This window comes from Coregonus clupeaformis, chromosome 3 (genome assembly GCF_020615455.1).
Source record: "Coregonus clupeaformis isolate EN_2021a chromosome 3, ASM2061545v1, whole genome shotgun sequence".
Lineage (NCBI taxonomy): Eukaryota > Metazoa > Chordata > Actinopteri > Salmoniformes > Salmonidae > Coregonus > Coregonus clupeaformis.
The window spans coordinates 23329587-23352275 of record NC_059194.1 but is presented as its reverse complement, the minus strand read 5'-3'; the positions used below and the strand labels follow the sequence as shown (position 1 = coordinate 23352275).

The 22689-nt window shown below is 46.3% G+C and overlaps 2 protein-coding genes across 3 annotated transcripts; one reads left to right on the top strand and one right to left on the bottom strand.

Annotated features, from left to right (window-relative positions):
- Positions 1–284: 284 nt before the first annotated feature.
- LOC121546422 (tripartite motif-containing protein 5) lies at positions 285–3427 on the bottom strand. 2 transcript variants are annotated; one of them, XM_041857712.2, is made up of 4 exons: positions 3054–3427; positions 2769–2832; positions 907–989; positions 285–728 (listed from the first exon to the last, which is right to left on the bottom strand). In XM_041857712.2, exons 1-4 carry the CDS (start codon positions 3315–3317, stop codon positions 429–431), a joined length of 711 nt encoding a protein of 236 aa, XP_041713646.1. In that variant the 5' UTR covers positions 3318–3427; the 3' UTR covers positions 285–428. The 2 variants fall into 2 exon arrangements, with proteins under 2 accessions (XP_041713646.1, XP_041713651.1); XM_041857717.1 differs by having other exon boundaries at positions 644–989.
- A 3778-nt stretch (positions 3428–7205) lies between these two features.
- Positions 7206–14564, top strand: LOC121542403 (signal-transducing adaptor protein 1). Its single transcript, XM_041851803.2, has 10 exons — positions 7206–7567; positions 11912–11983; positions 12084–12200; positions 12344–12400; positions 12643–12815; positions 12909–13040; positions 13253–13322; positions 13532–13634; positions 13754–13937; positions 14055–14564. The coding sequence occupies exons 1-10, from the start codon at positions 7466–7468 to the stop codon at positions 14065–14067; spliced, it is 1023 nt and encodes a 340-aa protein (XP_041707737.1). The 5' UTR covers positions 7206–7465; the 3' UTR covers positions 14068–14564.
- Positions 14565–22689: the final 8125 nt, after the last annotated feature.

The following is a 22689-nucleotide window of genomic DNA, read 5'->3' as shown; positions in this document are numbered from 1 at the left end:
CATAGAGTGAAGGAAAAGCAGCCAACAAGTGCTCAGCATATATGGGAACTCCTTCAAGACTGTTGGAAAAGCATCCCAGGTGAAGCTGGTTGAGAGAATGCCAAGAGTGTGCAAAAGGTGGCTACTTTGAATAATATAAAATATATTTTCATTTGTTTAACACTTTTTTTGGTTACTACATAATTCCATATGTGATATTTCATAGTTTTATTGTCTTAACTATTATTCTACAATGTAGAAAATAGTCAAAATAAAGGAAAAACACTTGAATGAGTAGGCGTGTCCAAACTTTTGACTGGTACTGTGTGTATATATATATTTATTTATTTTCACACAACCCTTCAATCTTCCGTGACCCAAACTTGGGTCACTAGTTGAGAATCGCTGGATTAAAGCATTCTGTAGGCTACTTTTCATGTTAGGATCCTTCACATAGGCCTACCCTCCCTACCATGCCTGATGTTAGCAATCATATTCAAAATGCAAACAATACCACAAGCATACACAATGATGTTGAATGTAACATATGTAACATTGCATAACCGACCAATAACCTGTAAGAGACAGGACATGATAAACTCCACACACAAAAAGATCAGGGACAATAGGGTGGAGGCAAACCACCACAACACCCATAGGGGGAGCCAAAGGATCTGTAGGAGCAGGGAGAGTAGAGACACTAGTGTCCAGATAACTCTAGGCAGAGAGAGACCATCATGCTGGGTAACCTTGAAGAGAAACAAAGGTAGGATAATGGAACAACCAACCCAAGACATACTTCCATTCTTTTGTTATTTTCGTTCTCTCTGAACCCAACATACACACAAACACTGTAACACAACAACAAAATGTGTTTTATAACACTGCTCTGGCCTGAATGTGGTCGGGTTGGAGAAGGGACCAAACCTGTTTCGGGGGGTCTGAAGTGGGGATTTCTAGCTGTATCCGATAATCTTCATCTGCAATCTTCCAAAGGGTGTACACTTTTACTGGGGAAAGAGTAAGAAGAACAGTTCAAAGAGCACAGTCAGTAATGTGATCATATATCTACATTATAATTTATCTACAGTGGGGAAAAAAAGTATTTAGTCAGCCACCAATTGTGCAAGTTCTCCCACTTAAAAAGATGAGAGAGGCCTGTAATTTTCATCATAGGTACACGTCAACTATGACAGACAAAATGAGAAAAAAAATTCCAGAAAATCACTTTGTAGGATTTTTAATGAATTTATTGGCAAATGATGGTGGAAAATAAGTATTTGGTCAATAACAAAAGTTTCTCAATACTTTGTTATATACCCTTTGTTTGCAATGACACAGGTCAAACGTTTTCTGTAAGTCTTCACAAGGTTTTCACACACTGTTGCTTGTATTTTGGCCCATTCCTCCATGCAGATCTCCTCTAGAGCAGTGATGTTTTGGGGCTGTCGCTGGGCAACACAGACTTTCAACTCCCTCCAAAGATTTTCTATGGGGTTGAGATCTGGAGACTGGCTAGGCCACTCCAGGACCTTGAAATGCTTCTTACGAAGCCACTCCTTCGTTGCCCGGGCGGTGTGTTTGGGATCATTGTCATGCTGAAAGACCCAGCCACGTTTCATCTTCAATGCCCTTGCTGATGGAAGGAGGTTTTCACTCAAAATCTCATGATACATGGCCCCATTCATTCTTTCCTTTACACGGATCAGTCGTCCTGGTCCCTTTGCAGAAAAACAGCCCAAAAGCATGATGTTTCCACCCCCATGCTTCACAGTAGGTATGGTGTTCTTTGGATGCAACTCAGCATTCTTTGTCCTCCAAACATGACGAGTTGAGTTTTTACCAAAAAGTTATATTTTGGTTTAATCTGACCAGATGACATTCTCCCAATCCTCTTCTGGATCATCCAAATGCACTTCAAACGGGCCTGGACATGTACTGGCTTAAGCAGGGGGACACGTCTCGCACTGCACGATATGAGTCCCTGGCGGCGTAGTGTGTTACTGATGGTAGGCTTTGTTACTTTGGTCCCAGCTCTCTGCAGGTCATTCACTAGGTCCCCCCGTGTGGTTCTGGGATTTTTGCTCACCGTTCTTGTGATCATTTTGACCCCACGGGGTGAGATCTTGCGTGGAGCCCCAGATTGAGGGAGATTATCAGTGGTCTTGTATGTCTTCCATTTCCTAATAATTGCTCCCACAGTTGATTTCTTCAAACCAAGCTGCTTACCTATTGCAGATTCAGTCTTCCCAGCCTGGTGCAAGTCTACAACTTTGTTTCTGGTGTCCTTTGACAGCTCTTTGGTCTTGGCCATTGTGGAGTTTGGAGTGTGACTGTTTGAGGTTGTGGACAGGTGTCTTTTATACTGATAACAAGTTCAAACAGGTGCCATTAATACAGGTAACGAGTGGAGGACAGAGGAGCCTCTTAAAGAAGAAGTTACAGGTCTGTGAGAGCCAGAAATCTTGCTTGTTTGTAGGTGACCAAATACTTATTTTCCACCATAATTTGCAAATAAATTCATTAAAAATCCTACAATGGGATTTTCTGGATTTTTTTTTCTCAATTTGTCTGTCATAGTTGACGTGTACCTATGATGAAAATTACAGGCCTCTCTCATCTTTTTAAGTGGGAGAACTTGCACAATTGGTGGCTGACTAAATACTTTTTTTCCCCACTGTATCGATCCATTTGTGTATTTCCTCAAACTGTTTAAATACTTTTCTTCACTGTGGGGAGTATTGGCAAATAAACTATCATATCTTTGGTATTGGTTATTGTGTACTCACAGAGGGCAGTAATTGTTAGGAGTATGATCATCAGCTGTAACCAGCTCACATTGCCACCAGACGTCTGAGAGGACAGAGAGATGTTCAGTAAACTACTGTTGGATACCAACAGTTAAGAATCTTTCATGAATCTTTCATTGGAATTTCATACATATAAAATCAACCTGACTATCAAGGCAACTCTCTATGTCATATTAACTAGTCACATCACACCAGATATTCTTGAGTCCCATATATAAAGAAAGAGCAACCAAGGGTTTGGTGTCACCTCAGACCCAGACTCACCTCAGAGGCCACTGTAACAGTATCACCCCCAGTCCTCTGTTGATGTTCGCGGAATGTTTTCGCAATGTTAGCCAGCCTATAGTTTCTGACGATGTCACTGTTCTCTGTGAATTCTCTTCGACATTCAGGGCAGCTGTAATTGTTGTGGCACCTCAGGCTGTGGATACAGTCCAGGCAGTAGCTGTGCCCACATGGGAACTGGTGAGGATCATTTAGTATCTCAAAGCAGATGAGACAAGTCAACTCCGGCAGAACACTGTCCATTTTGACAGAGTCAAGTATCTAATCCAACACAAACTTCAACACTCCACACAGCAATTTGACAGACATAAGATTAACATAAAGAAGTAAGAGCATCCACTACAAGCAGTCTTTAAAAACGAAAGCAAAAGGAAAGTTATTGTGTGGGTTCCTGTGTGGGAGGGGCCTGTGTGTGCCTGTGTGTGTGTGTGTGTTTAGGATTTAAGCAGATTCCTAGTCAACCTACTACAGGGATGGGCAACTTTGATGTGGGTGGGGGCCACAAAAAAACTGAACTCATCATGAGCGGCTGCAGTGGCTCGTGGGTCTGTGTAAAACCATTACAGTAAAACCATGTGCAATCAAGTAATTGTTGTGAGAAGGGAATGCAAAACGCAAGTATTATTTAATAACTTGGTAAAATGAATGATTTAAGGCTTAAGTTACAAAGCATTAACAAGCATTACAATGCATTATTCTAGGCATGATCAGAGAGAGAGAGAAGGCATAGCCTGAAAGGCCATGCCCCAAGAGTCCCTTGGGAGGATAGAGGGAAAGAGAGAGAGTATATCTCACCAGTGTCAGGAGTAAAAGAGAAAATCTACGACCATTTTATAAGCATCTGACTTGTTTGGATTCAAAATCTGACTTGTTGACCAATGGTATTACTGTTGAGTTAATCCTTAAGAGGCGATTGACGCACCCATGCTATCTGTTTTTTTGTATGGGCTGCATCTCAATCCACCGCATCCGCCTATGTCAGCCTTCCACATCTGCGGTGGAAAGTGCTACAGCACTGCTTGTCAGACCAGGAGACATCCCGAAAATTGGTCTTCTCACGAAAACGTATGTAGCATCCGAATGGTTTGGCCTACAAACTAATATCATTCTATGGAAAGATGACTCTCACGAACACGATGATGTTCTCCGTTTTGCACTACAATCCCCACGGGACTCGTCGGTACCGCCGATATGCCAATTTATGTCTGTAGCGTCTGAACCGTGTGGGCTACAAACTACACTGAACAAAAATATAAACACAACTTGGAAAATGTTGGTCCATGAGCTGAAATAAAAGATCTCAGAAATGTTCCATACGCACAAAAAACTTATTTATCTGACATTTTGTGCACAAATTTGTTTACATCCTTGTTACACAGGTGCACCTTGTGCTGGGGACAATAAAAGGCCACTCTAAAATGTGCAGTTTTGTCACACAACACAATGCCACAGATGTCTCAAGTTGAGGGAGCGACAATTGTCATGCTGAATGCAAGAATGTCCACCAGAGCTGTTGCTAGAGAATGTTAAATTCTCTACCATAAGCTGCCTCTCCAACGTCGTTTTAGAGAATTTGGCAGTACAACCAACCGGCCTCACAATCGCAGACCACGTGTAACCATGTCAGCCCAGGACCTCCACATCCGGCTTCTTCACCTGCCTAATAGTCTGAGACCAGACACCCGGACAGCTGATGAAACTGTGGGTTTGCTCAACCGAAGAATTTCTGCACAAACTGTCAGAAACCGTCTCAGGGAAGCTCATCTGCATGCTCGTCGTCCTCACCAGGGTCTTAACCTGACTACAGTTCGGCGTCGTAACCGACTTCAGTGGGCAAATGCTCACCTTCAATGGCCACTGGCAACTGTACCGGGCAGATGGCATCGTGTGGGCGAGCGGTTTGCTGATGTCAACGTTGTGAACAGAGTGCCCCATGGTGGCGGTGGGGTTATGGTATGGGCAGGCATAAGCTACGGACAACGAACGCAATTGCATTTTATCAATAGCAATTTGAATGCACAGAGACACCGTGATGAGATCCTGAGGCCCATTGTCGTGCCATTCATCCGCTGCCATCGCCTCATGTTTCAGCATGATAATGCATCTCGCAAGGATCTGTACACAATTCCTAGAAGCTGAAAATGTCCCAATTCCTCCATGGCCTGCATACTCACCAGACACCAACTTTGCACAGCCATTGAATAGGCATGGGACAACATTCCACAGGCCACAATCAACAGCCTGATCAACTCTGTCTGAAGGTAACCTGATATCGGTTTAAAAAATGTATGGAAGTATAAGTATAAATAATATATTTCCTGCGCTCATACACTACATTACCAAAATTATGTGGACACCTGCTCGTCAAACATCTCATTCCAAAATCATGGGCATTAATATGGAGTTGGTCCCCCCTTTGCTACTATAACAGCCTCCACTCTTCTGGGAAGACTTTCCACTAGATGTTGCAATATTGCTGCCGGGACTTGCTTCTATTCAGCCACAAGAGCATCAGTGAGGTCGGCACTGATGTTGGGCGAATAGGCCTGGCTCGCAGTTGGTGTTCCAATTCATCCCAAAGGTGTTCGATGGGGTTGAGGTCAGGGCTCAGTGCAGGCCAATCAAGTTCTTCCACACCGATCTCAACAAACCATTTCTGTATGGACCTCGCTTTGTGCATGGGGGCATTGTCATGCTGAAAGTTGGAAGCACAGAATCGTCTAGATTGACATTGTATGCTGTGGCGTTAAGATTTCCCTTCACTGGAACTAAGGGGCCTAGCCCAAACCATGAAAAACAGCCCCAGACCATTATTCCTCCTCCACCAAACTTTAGCATTCTCCTGGCATTCGCCAAACCCAGATTAGTCAGTCGGACTGACAGATGGTGAAGCGTGATTCATCACTCCAGAGAACGCGTTTCCACTGCTCCAGAGTCCATTGGTGGCGGGCTTTACACTACTCCAGCCGACGCTTGGCATTGCGCAAGGTGATCTTAGGCTTGTGTGCGGCTGCTCGGCCATGGAAACCCATTTCATGAAGCTCCCGACGAACAGTTCTTGTGCTGATGTTGCTTCTAAAGGCAGTTTGGAACTCGGTAGTGAATGTGAGCTTGTGTGGCCTACCACTTCACGGCTGAGCTGTTGTTGCTGAGCTGTTGTTGCTCCTGGGACGTTTCCACTTCACAATAACAGCACTTACAGCTCTAGCAGGGCAGAAATTTGACGAACTGACAGTAAGGCCATTCTACTGCCAATGTTTGTCTGTGGAGATTGCATGGCTGTGTGCTCGATTTTAAACACCTTTCAGCAACGGGTATGGCTGAAATAGCCGAATCCACTAATTTGAAGGGGTGTCCATGTCACACCCTGATCTGTTTCACCTGTCTTTGTGATTGTCTCCATCCCCCTCCAGGTGTCGCCCATCTTCCCCATTATCCCCAGTGTATTTATACCTGTGTTCTCTGTTTGTCTGTTGCCAGTTCGTTTTGTTTCGTCAAGCCTACCAGCGGTTTTCCCCTTGCTCCTGTCTTTCTCAAGTTCCTCTTTTCTAGTTTTCCCAGTTTTGACCATTCTGCCTGCCCTGACCCTGAGCCTGCCTGCCATTCTGTACCTTGTCACACCACCCTGGATTATTGACCTCTGCCTGCCCTGACCCGGAGACTGCCTGCCGTTCTTTACCTTTTGGACTCTGATCTGGATTACTGACCTCTGCCTGCCCTTGACCCTGTTTTTGTAATAAACGTTTGTTACTTCTACACTGTCTGCATCTGGGTCTTCTCCTGAAACGTGATAGTCCATATACTTTTGTATATATATATTGTATCTCCTTGATATAGGACAGACACTTCAAAACCTTATTCCTTCTGATTATTGTTTGTTTACTTTCTGTTTTGCCATTTGTTAATGTGTTGTTCAATTATTTATCAAATACACAAAATGGTGGTTGGTGAGATAATGCAGCATTCCTGAGACAACACAAAGGAAAATCTTGTATACAGTTCATAAGAGTCACTTCAGGGGTTGGGCCACCGTACAGTCATGTGAAAGTGCCAGTTGTTCCAGGTCTAATGTGCTAAAGGACGCCCTACCTGGAGGTGGTACTTTCCCCTCTGTAAATCACTGCACTGCTTCCTCATTCCAACCAGCCTTATACTGACCAAGGACTGAGGGAGAGAGAAGACGATAAGCTAAGTCAATGACTCACACAGACAGATAAAACAACAACAATAAAAGTTCTGAGGTAATTAGATCCAGTGGTGGACAGGGCCACAATTGGTCTGGATCTACATGTATAGTGATCTAAAGTTAAGTCGAACTTAAAGTTTATGCGAACTGAACTGGACTAATCCAAACAGAGCTGAGCTAAGCAGGACCAGGACAAAGTGGGACCATGGCAGCAACCCCTAGACGGGTTTACAAGAGGAGGGAGACCATCACAGCCCTCCCTCTGTATTACTCAGGACAGCTGCAGAAGAAATACACTGGAGAGAAGGTAACGAACAGGAGAGAGAGAGAATGGGGGACACCTGTTAATTGACTACCTCATGAAGCTGGTTGAGAGAATGCCAAGAGTGTGCAAAGCTGTCATCAAGGCAAAGGGTGGCTATTTGAAGAATCTCAAATATTACATATATTTTGATTTGTTTAACACTTTTTTGGTTAGTATATGGTTCCATATGTGTTATTTCATAGTTTTGATGTCTTCACTATTATTCTACAATGTAGAAAATAGTAAAAATTAACAAAAACCCTGGAATGAGTAGGTCTGTCCAAACTTTTGACTGGTACTGTATGTTAGATTTTTTTATAAATTTAAACAGAAACTATACATCGTACAACACTACACAATACAATGCCTTCAGAAAGTATTCACACCCCTTTACTTTTTCCACATTTTGCTGTGTTACGAATTGGGATTAAAATTGATTTAATTGTTTGCTTTTTCAATGATATACACAAAGTACTCTGTCAAAGTGGAAGAAAAATTATATATTTTAAATAGGTTAATGAAAAATATAACTAATATATGTTGATTAGATAAGTATTCAACCCCCTGAATCAATACATGTAAGATCACCTTTTGCAGCGATTACAGCTGTGAGTCTTTTTGAGTAAGTCTCCAGAGATTTGCCCACCTGGATTGTACAATATTTGCCAATTATTATTTTCTACACTCTTCAAGCTCTGTGAAGATGGTTGTTGATCATTGCTAGACAGCCATTTTCGAGTCTTGCCATAGATTTTCAAGCTGATTTAAGTCCAAACTGTAACTAGGCCACACAGGAACATTCAATGTCATCTTGGTAAGCAACTCCAGTGTATAGTTGGCCTTGAGTTTAATTATTGTCCTGCTGAAAGGTGAATTTGTATCCCAGTGGTGGAAAGCAGACTGAACCAGGTTTTCCTCTTGTCACGGATTCTGCCGAGGCTGCTCCTCCTCCTTTCTCGGGCAGGCTTCGGCGGTCGCCGTCCCCAGAGTACTAGCTACCACCGTTAGATGTTTCGATGTTAGATTGGTTTTGTCTGTCTATTGCACCTGTGTCCGTTTGTGTCTGATTATGTGTCCTATAAGTTGCCTGCTTTGTGTTGTTTAGTTTGTGTGTTATTGTACGCCTGTCCGTTGGTGCTGCGTGGTTTTTCTCTGTTTGTTGTTTTGTAGTTTACGCACAGTTTGCGTAATCGCTCGCCTCTGTTTAGTGTTGAGGCCGTTGTTTGTATTTTTGCCTAGTGTTTACAAGTAAAGTCTGTTGGACTAAGCTTCGGTGTCCTGCGCCTGACGCCCACACCACATTTACATCAGCCCTTGACACCTCTAGGATTTTGCATGTGCTTAGCTGTATTCCATTTATTTTTATCAACAACAAAAAAACTCCCTAGTCAATGACGAGCATATCCAAAACATGATGCAGCCACCACCATCCTTGAAAATATGAAGAGTGATACTCAGTGATGTGATGTGTTGGATTTGCCCCAAACATAACGCTTTTTATTCAGGACATAAAGATAATTTCTTTGCCAATTTTTTTTGCAGTATTACTTTAGTGCCTTATTGCAAACAGGATGCATGTTTTGGAATATTTTGTATTCTGTACAGACTTTCTTCTTTTCACTCTGTTAATTAGGTTAGTATTGTGGAGTAACTACAATATTGTTTAGCCATTCTCAGTTTTCTCCTATCACAGCCATTAAACTCTAACTGTTTTAAAGTCACCATTAGCCTAATGGTGAAATCCCTGAGAGGTTTTCTTCCTCTCCGGCAACTGAGTAAGGAAGGACACCTGTATCTTTGTAGTGACTGGGTGTATTGATACACCATCCAAAGTGTAATTAAATAACTTCACCATGCTCAAAGAGATATTCAATGTCTGTTTTTTTACCAAAAGGTGCCCTCTTCTTTGCGAGGCATTGGAAAACCTCCCAGGTCTTTGTGTTTCAATCTGTGCTTGAAAGTCACTACTCGACTGAGGGACCTATTGTATGTGTGGGGTACAGAGATGGTAAAAATCATGTTTGGGAACCACAGTTTGGGAACCACTGCTGTAATTAAACGTTAAACTTGTACACTGCCAGTTCTGCAGTCACAATGAGACTGACAGAAAGGCATGTGACAATAAAGAGACGACTGAAGTTTAATTGTGAAGACAGTCCCATTTTGTTAAAATATTATTTGGCCAATTTATTATATTTGCCATACTACCAGTCAAAAGTTTGGACACACCTACTCATTCAAGGGTTTTTCTTTATTTTTACTATTTTCTACATTGTAGAATAGTGACGACATCAAAACTATGCAATAACACATATAGAATCATGTAGTAACCAAAAAAGTGGTAAACAAATCAAAATATATTTTATATTTGAGATTCTTCAAATAGCCACCATTTGCCTTGATGACAGCTTTGCACACTCTCGGCATTCTCTCAACCAGCTTCATGAGGTAGTCAATTAACAGGTGTACCTTCTTAAAAGTTAATTTGTGGAATTTCTCTCCTTCTTAATGCGTTTGAGCCAATCAGATGTGTTGTGACAAGGTATGGGGGGAATACAGAAGATAGCCCTATTTGGTAAAAGACCAAGTCCATATTATGGCAAGAACAGCTCAAATACGCAAAGAGAAACGACAGTCCATCATTACTTTAAGACATGAAGGTCAGTCAATACGGAACATTTCAAAAACTTTGAACGTTTCTTCAAGTGCAGTCACAAAAACCATCAAGCGCTATGATGAAACTGGCTCTCATGAGGACCGCCACAGGAATGGAAGACCCAGAGTTACCTCTGCTGCAGAGGATACGTTCATTAGAGTTACCAGCCTCAGAAATTGCAGCCCAAATATATGCTTCACAGAGTTCAAGTAACAGACACATCTCAACATCAACTGTTCAGATGGGACTGTGTGAAATTACATTTACATTTTAGTCATTTAGCAGACGCTCTTATCCAGAGCGACTTACAGTTAAGTGAGTGCATACATTTTCATACTGGCCCCCCGTGGGAAACAAACCCACAACCCTGGCGTTGCAAGCGCCATGCTCTACCAACTGAGCTACAGGGGACTACGACTGAATCAGGCCTCTATGGTCAAATTGCTGCAAAGAAACCACTACTAAAAGGACACCAATAAGAAGAAGAGACCTCCTTGGGCCAAGAAACACGAGCAATGGACATTAGACCGGTGGAAATGTGTCCTTTGGTCTGGAGTCCAAATTGGAGATTTTTGGTTCACACCGATGTGTCTTTGTGAGATGCGATGTGGGTGAACGGATGATCTCCGCATGTGTAGTTCCCACCGTAAAGCATGGAGGAGGTGTTATGATGTGGGGGTGCTTTGCTGGTGACACTGTCTGTGATTTATTTAGAATTCAAGGCACACTTAACCAGCATGGCTACCACAGCATTCTGCAGCGATACACCATCCCATCTGGTTTGGGCTTAGTGGGACTATCATTTGTTTTTCAACAGGACAATGACCCAACACACCTCCAGGCTGTGTAAGGGCTACTTTACCAAGAAGGAGAGTGATGGAGTGCTGCATCAGATGACCTGGCCTCCACAATCCCCTGACCTCAACTCAATTGAGATGGTTTGGGATGAGTCGGACCACAGAGTGAAGGAAAAGCAGCCAACAAGTGCTAAGCATATGTGGGGACTCTTTCAAGACTGTTGGAAAAGCATTCCAGGTGAAGCTGGTTGAGAGAATGCCAAGAGTGTGCAAAGCTGTCATCAAGGCAAAGGGTGGCTATTTGAAGAATCTCAAATATAAAATATATTTTGATTTGTTTAACACTTCTTTTGGGTACTACATGAGTTTGATGTCTTCACTATTATTCTATACTGTAGAAAATAGTAAAAATAAAGAAAAACCCTTGAATGAGTAGGTGTGTCCAAACTTTTGACTGGTACTGTATATTTTACAAAAAACATTTCCACATACATTTTGAAATATATTTACATTATTTAAAGTATTTCAGAATGTATTTGGAAATACATTAAATACATTTTCCGATGCCTTTCACATATTGTGAAATATATTTTACACACATTTATATATACATTTTTAAAAAAATATTAAATAATAAATACAAACATTATTTGGCCAATTTTGAATATTTCACATTAACTAAAAAATGTATCAAAAAATATATTTTAAATTAATTTTTTCATGTATGGGGAGGGAGAGAGAAAGAGAAGGTTAGTGAACTGGAGAGATTTATCAAAGTTAGATATAGAAATATATACTTATATCAAAGTAAATCAATTCAGTTGGGCTGTTGGGCATGTTTCTGCAAGTGTAGAGCAGTGGACTTCATGTTGAATCTGGTTTGGCCTTTTCCAGGACTTTAAGAACTTTTATGGGGAGCTCCGTGGATCTACAATCTTTCTGTACAGAGACGAGATGCATGACACAGTAAGAGAATAGCTGCACTCATCTAATCTCTCAGTTGTTTTGTATCAAGTGTTGGAATCGATCTATGGCTTGACTAATCAGATATGTAATTCCCTATCAGTACTCAGAGAAACTGGACCTTCAGATGTTGAAGTCGATGGCGATGGATTCTTCCTATCAAAACAACAGGTCAACCATCTACACTCTCACCCTGTCCAATGAGGAAGTGCAGCTAAAGGTCATTTATGTTACATTCAGTCACGTTGCTGCCACTCCTAAGCAGAATGTGTTACTGGCAAATATAAAAGTGGTTGCACAATCCTGCAGATTTACATTACAGGTATCTAGGACAGGAGTACTAACTGTTGATATCTGATGTAGGTGGATAACCCCAACACAGGAGAGGAGTGGAGAGGCTTCATCATGACTGTGGCCACAGTGAGTAACACACACACACACACACACACACACACACATTGGGCTGTCAGGGTTAAATACTCATTCTGACCCACTTTCCTGAGGTAATTAAGAAGAGAACTTCTAGATTAAACTAAAGAGCAAAGTAAATATAAACTTCCAATTTATTTCACTGGAACGTGATAGCAGACAGAGAGAAAATACATAAACCTTAGTATACCTTAGCTTTAAGCATTTTTGGGTGATGATGATGTGCCCTGTAGAAGGAGATCCCCAGTAAGCTGCAGCTGCTCCCAGGTCAGATACTGAGGCTGGAAGAGGTTCTGTCTGAGGAGAAGAAGAGACAGGCCCCACGTCCTCCCCTGCCTCCCACCACCGACCATATCCATCCCTCCTCAGGAGACACATATGACGACGCCCTCTCTGGAATCCCCCCGTGAGTATTGCCATGTTTCTGTTCATTATTTTGATACAAAATGTATTTATCTCCCTGTCTCCTCTCACCCTCCTTTTCTCCTCCTCCCTCCAGCTGTTTCTTCCCTGTGTCTCGTCAGAAGGCAGAGAATATGTTGAAGGACAACACAAAGTACGGCAGCATCATTCTCCGCCCCTCGACTGACAACACTAACTACGCCATCACCTTGAGACAGGACCACCCCAGGTCTTGAACATAAACACCAAACCCCTGACCTTTAACCCAGAACTCCAACACCCCGTAACTTACAGGCCTAAAGTTTCTCCCCCCTTCACTAAACAAGCCTTTATTGACAACAGTACCCTATACCTATCATACAACAGTGTCTCTGGCTGAGGGAGTAGGGAGTAGACTTTGAGAGTACTCTTGAGATTTACCAGACTCTTTCCATCTTTCAGTGGCCCAGTGATGAAGAACTACAAAGTGCTTTCCATAGACACAGGCTTCGTCATAGAACTAGATGCCCCGGTGAGTCCTGCTCCTCCAGCCTGATTCCTGTATTGAATGTCTGACTCTCATCCCATCAGGATGGGCTCAAAACACAGCACTGATATGAGACAACACTCTGTATACGCTTAGTGTCTTGACAGCCCGTCAAGTTGCTTTTGTGAAATTACATTTGTCTGATGTCTGCTTCTGATATGAGGTAACTTCCTAATGTCTGTCCATTTCATCAGGTGACTGTCCCTTCCCTGGAGGCAGTGCTAGATCACTTCCTGAAGGCGACAGAGTTCCGTCTGCACCCATACCTGGTCCCCCAGCCCTACGACACCTGCATTGGTGAGAGAGCATCACAACACCACAAATAAATTGATTCACCGCTTAAGGCTAAACTTATCCCCATAACGATCATATCATTACATCTGTGTGTGTAACGTGTGGTGACCTGTGCCCATCAGATTTGCCACCCGCATTGCACTGTTTTCCACCCAAAATGGTCCCCCAGGCGAGAGTGGCACCTATGATCCACACAAAGTCCGCGACAGGGAGCACCCCTCCCTCCTTTCCCAAACCCCCACTGCCAATCAAAGCCACAGAGGCAGGAAACAAATATCAGGGTGCATATGAAGTATCAACCCCCAGGTGTGTGTGTCACAATCAACTTCAGAGCATCAGTGTGTTTACAATAGATGTGGGTGCAGTCTCAAGACTTGTAAGTTCTCTTCAGTCCGTCTCTACTCTCTGTCTCCGTCTCTCCAGACCCCAGACCTGAAGACCTGGATTAGGAGCTCCGCAGAGCAGTACAGAAGAGGATGAAACAAGACCTACACAGGGGCAGTTTTCACATGCTACACACAAATAACACACACACAGCAACACTCTCACAGAGGAACACACTTGATCTATAGCATCTAGCATGGTTTTATTTCTCACAGTGGTTTTGTACCCAAAGGTAACGTTGGCGAGGCAACATCCTGTCAATCATCCTTGTGAAGATGTGTACACTGTAGTATTTTACATTTTAGTCATTTAGCAGACGCTCTTATCCAGAGCGACTTACAGTTAGTGAGGTAGTATATGCGCTTCAGTGCATCAAATGTCATTCAAACTACTTTTTCAAATATGTCCTACAGAGAGTAATGAATCAAGTTTAAACTGTAATGATATGTTTGAATCACGTTTGCTTTTGTACAGCTCATGCTTGGCTTGAGTTAAAAATTAGGCGATGTTATGTAGATTTTATATAATAAAATGGGGCATAAAGATTAACACTGGTCTGTGAATTGCTTCTGACCTTTGCACGCACACACACACAGAAATAAACTACCACACAAATGCATTTTCCAAGTCACATGCAAGAGTCAACCAGCATAATTGTGTTTCAAACATTATTATATATTTTTAAATCAATAATTATCTTATATCAGTATTTTTTAAATAAGTATTATCAGTTTGTATCATAGGTCAAAGGTTAACGGATTGTTATCACTCAATTAATGACAACTGGGTTGTGAAAAATAAAGCAAAGTGTTATCTCCATTTTCCCCTCTTCATCCATTCAGGGTCTTAAGAGTGCTCTCACAGCAGCACTGCTAGTTTTACCATCTCTCAAACCAACCCTTTCCACTGGACAGGTGACAGCAAATATGGCAGATGCCCCCTGGTGAATGGAAAGTAGTTCTATATCGTGGAGCTCCGCCCCATAGGGGAGCTCTGCTCCTATTGGTTTACCCACTGCCCTAAGGCAGCATCAGCCTGAGACAAAATTATGCACACACCTGCAGCCAATAGGAGTACAGGTGTCCCTATAAGAGGGGATGCCTCCCCTCAATTAGCCTCCCTTTATCTTCAGCGACTGGACTAGACTGAAGAAGCCAAGAAGAGACTAAGAGAAGACTCAGGAACGCAGTCGATTTTCCAGTTCATTGACGTCGTCCTAAATGAGCACACCAGGAGATTTTCCACCCCCAAAAGCTATTTTCAGAGCTCAATGCCGCTGTGCCTCCTTGACAGCTGTGGACCCCCACGACCTATGTTTCGTGTGTTTGGGTCCACAGCACGCCAAGGATGGCGTCAGCGTTCCCCCTAAATGCACCAGCTGCGCCCTCCTTCCTTTGAAGCAGAGGAAGCAGCGGCGCGCATTTTTTAGGGAGGATATTCCCCTAGAGGACGTGCTCTCAGTTCTGGCCTCAGCTTCTGAGGCGTCATCTGGAGAGGCTGACTCTGGGGATGACAGGGATGAGATGGACGTTCCTATGGAATAGTCCAGTCTCAAGACCCAAACTTTTAAGACCCCCTTTCCTTTGGAGAGTGAGGGGTCTTATTCTTCCCTGGGCGATGAAGACACGGGCTCTGAGAGGTCAGAAGCCCTGTCTTTCACAGCGGCCTCTCTACGCTCAGACTTCCCTGGGCTTATTGAGAGGGCTGCTACACGGCTAGAAATAGCCCTGCCCCCCATTCCTGCCGTACCGGAAGTGGATATGATGGAGGGCGGCCCGTATTCCAGACCAAGAAGGGCGGCTGAGCCTTTGGCTCCAGCAATGCCCTCTTTGGCTAAATACGCGGAGGGCTCATGGGAGGCGCATATGGAGGCGCGTTCGCTGGCCAGGGCATATCTCCCATTTACCAGAGTGGAGGGAAGGCAACAGGGCCTCACGGAGGGAATCCCCAGGCTAGAGAGCGCCCTATCTCGTGCCGGGTTCGAGTCCCTGGCCCTCTTCCAAGAAGGCCACTCTACCAATGCAAAAATGACCGACTCACAGCACGGCTGGTAGAGAAGTTCTATATCGTGGAGCTCCGCCCCATAGGGGAGCTCTGCTCCTATTGGTTTACCCACTGCCCTAAGGCAGCATCAGCCTGAGACAAAATTATGCACACACCTACAGCCAATAGGAGTACAGGTGTCCTTATAAGAGGGGATGCCTCCCCTCAGTCAGCCTCCCTTTATCTTCAGCGACTGGACTAGACTGGAGAAGCCAAGAAGACACGAAGAAAAGACTCAGGACGAGATACGCCGTCAATTTTCCAGCTCATCGACGTCGTCCCAGAAATGAGCACACCTGGAGATTTTCCACCCCCAAAAGCTATTTTCAGAGCTCAATGCCGATACTCCTCCATGGCGGCTGGCGACTCCCACGACTTATGTTTTGTGTGTTTGGGGTCTCAGCATGCCAAGGAGGGCGTCAGCAGTCCCCTTAACTGCGCCTCCTGCACCCTCCTTTCTATAAAGGAGAGGAAGCAGCGCTGGGCGTTCTTCAGGGAGGATATCCCTCTAGAGGATGTACTGTCGATTTTAGCCTCTGCTTCAGAGGCGTCATCTGACGGCGCAGACTCTGGAGATGATGGGGACTATGAGGAGGAGGCAGGCATTCCAATGGAACAGTCTGACCCCATCCCTCATACTTTCAAGCCCCCCTTTCCTTTGGATAGTGAGAGGGCTTGTTGTTCCTATGGCGATGACGACACGGGCGCTGAGAAATCAGAAGCCCTGTCCTTCGCTGCAGCTTCTCTGAGGTCGGACTTTCCCGGACTCATTGAGAGAGCTGCTAGGCGACTGGAAATAGCGCTGCCCCCTATTCCCTCTGCACCGGAGGTAGATTTAATGGAGGGCGGCCCCTATTCCAGCCAAGGAGAGCGGCAGAGCCACTGGCTCCAGCTATGCCCTCATTGGCCAAGTATGTCGAGGGCTCATGGGAGGCACCTCTAGCGGCGCGTTCGCCAGCTAAGTCGTACCTCCCGTTCACTAGAGTGGAGGGAAGGTTCCAGGGCCAAGCTAAAGGAATCCCCAGGTTAGAGGGCGGCGTATCTCGTACCGGGTTCGAGTCCTTGGCCCTCTTCCAAAAAGGCCACTCTACCATCTCAGAAGGACCGTCTCACAGCACAGCTGTTAGAGAAGTCCTTCAATTTGGGAGCCCAGGCTGTAGCAGCAGCCAATAACATTGCCCTCTTGGCAGCTGCTCTGTCCCGTTTGACCACGGGTAAGACTGAGCTGGAACCAGAGGAGGTGGAGGAGGCGTCCAGAATTTCTGGCGCCATCTTGCACCTAACACAGGCTTCGGCCGTCTGCTCGGGGAGGTCCATGGCCACTTTGGTGGTCGCGGAGCGACACCTCTGGTTGTCTCTGACGACCATGAAATAGGCAGACAGGACGTCACTCTTGAACGCCCCCCTCTCTGACGACGGGCTCTTCGGAGTCGCCGTCAAAGAGGCGACGGAGAGGTTTTCAAGGCTGGACGAAGAGAAGAAGCAGCTGGCCAGACACCTGCCACTGGCAGGGAGGTTAGGCCCTGCACCCCAATCCCAAAGGCCGTCCACTTCCGCTGCCCAAGGTAGACAAGGGTCTACGGCGAGGCGGCGTATCCGGCGGCTACAGGAGGCAGGAGAGCGGGCTCCGCCCCCCCAGCAGCCACGGTGGCCCCAATGGCACAGGCGGCGAGGGAAGTCGTGAGAACGCCGACCTGGCATCCGAAAGGAGGCCACAAGAGGAGGCGCACGTGACGGGACGCGGGGGAGTGGATGGAGGACACGTTGAGATCGAACGTGGCCACTGTTCCCCCCCACCCTTCGATTGAAGGGATGGGTGATGATGTTGCTTTCTGTGATGTATGTAATAAAGAGTTGGCTCCACCTGACTTTGTCAGAAAAGAGCCCCTTTTCCGTAATATGTCCGAGAGAGTTCATATCTCACCCTCTCTCTCTTACCACTCTGAGCGCCGTTCAGCCCACCAAGGGTGCGTTGCTGAACAGACACTTAGGGTAGGTATAAATAACACTTCATGTATAAGGAGTGTCTCACATAGCAGGCTACAGTCTCGGTCAGACTCTGACAAGATGACGCAGCCGCTATTTGGGGATGGCGCACTATCGCAGACTAAGGTCTCTGTTAGTGCGATTCAGACCCATGCTGCGTTCACGGAGGGCCCGATTACCACGGTCACGAAAGTAACCAACGTATCGGCGCCCCCGCCTCTCTTAGTGTGATGAGCATTGGCGCGTTTTGAGTGTAACTCAGCCCACCAGAGGTGCAGAGCTGAGCACACACAGGAGGTGAAAGGAAAAAAGATACCAAGGCGCCGTCTTGGATTATCTCAGAGAGACCTCACATTACAGACTCCAGGGAGTACTGTAGTGAGTGTCTCTCATAGCAGGTTGCAGTCTCAGTCAGGAGACAGGATGACGCAACCGCTATTTGGGGATGGCGCACTATCGCAGACTAAGGTCTCTGTTAGTGCGATTCAGACCCATGCTGCGTTCACGGAGGGCCTGATTACTACGGTTACGGGAATAACCAACGTATCGGCGCCCCCGTTTCTCACAGAACGCGCTGATGCTCACCACGCTGAGTGTAGCTCAACCCACCAGAGGTGCAGAGCTGAGCACACACAGAAGGTGAAGGTTAAGAAGGTATCAAGGCGCCGCCTTGTGTTACCTCATAGAGACCTCATATTACAGACTCCTAGGAGTATTGTAGTGAGGGGCACTCATAGCGAATTGCAGTCACAGCCAGATTCTGGAATGATGACGCAATCGCTCGCTGGGGATGGTGCTCTGTCGCAGGCTGTGGCCTCGGTCAGTGCAGTTCAGACCCGCGCTGCGTTCACGGAGGGCAGGAATACGACGGTTACGGGTTTAACCAATGTCTCTGCCCCTCCGTCTCTCTCAGAACGCACTGATGTTTCCTCTCCCTTTCATGGGAGGCCCACATTGGGCTGTTCCACCACCTCAGTGTTGGAGAACAGCGGCAGCAAGGGCCATAGAGGAATACAGGTCCTTCCTACTGAATGTACCACAGCTTCGCGCTCGCTCGCTTTCTCTGCATTGCTAGCAGTGGCAGCGAAGATGTACCCTCTCACGCTGGCTAGACCAGACGTTGCAGAAGGGTTAAGCCATCCAATTCCATCGGACCCCGCCCCCATTCAGGGGAGTGGTGGAGACTGATGAAAACGCCCGAAAAAGTAGCCGCTCTGGTTTCAGAGATTACGGAACTTTTGGCGAAGGAGGCGGTCACAGTAGTTCCCCAGGAGCAAAGGAACAAAGGGCTATATTTGCCCTACTTCCTGGTGCCCAAAAAAACGGGGGGAATGAGGCCGATATTGGATTTACGCATTCTCAACGAGACCGTAACCAAACGGCCCTTTCGAATGCTCACGACAAAACGTCTACTGGAATGTGTCCAGAAGGGAGACTTTTGTACAAGCATAGACCTAAAGGACGCGTACTTTCATGTGCCGGTACACAGGAAGTTTCTGCGATTCGCCTTTCAAGGGGTGGCGTACGAATACACGAGGATGCCATTCAGGGACGCCCTGGCACCTCGCACGTTTTCCAAGTGTGTGGAGGCGGCATTGGAACCATTGCATCGTCAGGGAATAAGGCTACTAGCCTACCTAGACGACCTACTGGTTCTCGCCCCGTCAGCAGAGCTGGCGATCACTCACACGACACAGACAGTGATTCATCTCACACGTCTGGGGTTCACTGTGAATTGGAAAAAGAGCTCGCCCTGGCCCAGTCATCAGATTGTCTACCTGGGGATACAGCTAGACACTGTAATGATGAGAGCTCGAATTTCGGACCCTCGAAGGGTAGCTTTGTTGCTAGCCCTGAGGATGTGTCGTCCGAATCACACGGTGACGGTGCTGTCGATCATGTCACTCTTGGGTCTCATGTCGTCAGCCCACTCTGTGGTTCCGCTGGGACTCCTGCAGATGCGCAGGATGCAGTGATGGTTCGCCCAACTAAGACTAGACCCAGTGCGTCAACGTCATCGGTTGGTGGTGGTTCCCCTCTCGCTCAGTGCAGATCTGAACTATTGGAGAAACCCGAGTCCCGACAGGCAAAGTGTCCTTCTACATTCCAGTGTTCACAGATGCCTCTATGACTGGATGGGGAGGGACATGTCAGACCCAAGCGATAGGAGGGGTGTGGCCTCTTTCGAGTCGCCACATCAAGTTGGAAACGGTTCGACTGGTTCTGACCCACTTCGCGTCTACCCTTCGGGGTCACGATGTGCTGGTCTGGTCAGACAACCGGACCACAGTAGCCTACATAAATCGCCAGGGAGGAGTCAGGTCTCCTGCTCTCCATCGGGCGGCAGAGGAATTGTGGCTGTGGGCTCACGAGCACCTTCGCTCATTGAGAGCAGCACACATTCCGGGCTACTTGAACGTAGGAGCAGACCTCATGTCAAGAGGGGGTCCTCGAGACGACGAGTGGTGTCTGCATCCGGACATTGTTCTCAAAATCTGGGAACAGTTCGGGAGAGCCGAGGTGGGTCTATTCGCGTCACGCGTGAACGCGCAATGTCCCCTATGGTTCTCTCTGAGGGAACAGGACTAACCGCCACTGGGAAGAGACGCATTTGCGCACCACCCGTGGCCTAGAGTTCTTCTATATGCATTCCCTCCGCTGTCCTGCATTCTCCCACTGTTAGCCAGGGTGAGATCAGGAGGGCTGTCAGTGATATTGATAGCCCCCGATCGCCCAGGGGCTCCTTGGTTTGCGGAGATGAGTCAGATGTTGATTGCGCCACCTTGGCCAATTCCACATCGACGGGACGCATTGTGTCTCAGGTGTGGGGTTCGATAGGGCAATTGCCTATAATCGGCCAACCACTGAAGGCTTGGCTCCTGAGAGGGACAGGCTAGAGCGCCGTGGGTTATCTGATGCAGTGATCAGGACCATACAGGGTTCACGTGCCAGTTCCACTTCCAGGGTGTATGCCAGTAGATGGAACGTTTTTTCACAATGGTGCCTCACACAAGGTGTAGACCCCATGAGCTGTCAGGTTGAGAGTGTTCTCTCTTTCCTACAGTTTGTTTGATAAGCAGCGATCGCCCGCCACCATTAAGGTGTTTGCAGCGGCGATTTCAGCTTGTCACGAGGGGTTTGGCAGAGACACTGTCTTCAGCCACCCTCTAGTGAAACGTTTCTTATTGGGAACGCGGCGGCTTAGGCCAATGCCTAGAGCCACGCTTCCTCAGTGGGATTTGGCTTTGGTACTCGAAGCGCTATGTAAGTCGCCGTTCGAGCCATTGAATCAAATACCCCTCAAGATGCTGTCTATGAAGACAGCACTGTTGCTCGCTTTGACTACTGCTAAGCGTGTCAGTGATTTGTGTGCCCTGTCGACGAGACCCGACTGCCTGGCCATTAATGGTGATCTGAGCAGAGCGGTGTTACGTCCTAACCCGGCATTTGTGCCGAAGGTTATTAAGAGTTCATATAGGTCACAGACCGTGGAGCTGTGGGCTTTTTCTCCCCCTCCTCATAGGGAGAGAAGTGAGGAAAGGCTCCATCGCCTGTGCCCAGTGCGCGCTTTGGCATGTTCCGTTGAGCGCACAGCAGCGATTAGGTCATCGCCTCAGCTGTTTGTGTCTCATGGTGCGGCTGCACTAGGTAGACCACTTTCAAAACAGCGCTTGTCTCATTGGCTTTGTGAGGGCATTGAGACAGCTTATGAGGCAGCGGGGCGACAATTGCCTCAGGGTATTAGAGCTCACTACACTCGTGGAGTAGCAGCTTCTACTGCCCTTCTCAGAGGAACAGGGGTAGAGGATATATGTAGAGCGGCGTCATGGTCAACACCGTCTCCATTTATCCGTTTCTATCTCTTGGATATGTCTTCTAACTCTTTGCCTCAGTCTGTACTCAGCGTGGCTGAGGAGAGGACTTGAGCTAGGAGAGAGGAATGCAGGACTGTGGAGACAGGTCTCTTTCAGGTCCGCTTCTGATAGAAGGACATATTTTTGGCATGACTCCTGACTGACAGGTTCAGTACAGTAGAGGGCATGTATTGATCTGCCCCCAGTGATTAACTGGATTGAGGCGGAATGATGAGGGATAATAGTAGTAACTTGGTTACGGTACTATTAGACCGGTCATGACAATTTGACGGAATGTGATGTCATCTATCTGCAGGTTCAGATTAGTATGAATCATGTTCTGGGATCTGCCCACTAATCTCTGGGGTTCCATTGATTGAGTGAGGCGGCCTACCGTGTACACAATGTAGAGTGACACTTTGTGTCATTCCATTAGTGGTCGGTATTATTGTGACAGGATATTGAGGTACCATCTATCTGCTAGTACAGATTAGTATGGCCCGTATTCTGGTGATCTGCCCACTAGTCATTGGTGTTGCCCTTGGACTAGGTGGGGCGGGTTTTTAACCGATGATGCAGTATATTGTGAAACTTGTATGGTTTTACAGTGGTTGCAGTACTGCAGGAATTGGTTGCAGCCATTGCTAGGCCTGACCTTTTCGTTTCGATGGGAAGTGTTGGGCTCGGCAGGGAGTACATTTTGGAGCGCTACGCTCCGCCTAAAACCAATAGGAGCAGAGCTCCCCTATGGGGCAGAGCTCCACGATATAGAACGATTAGTTACCGGAGTG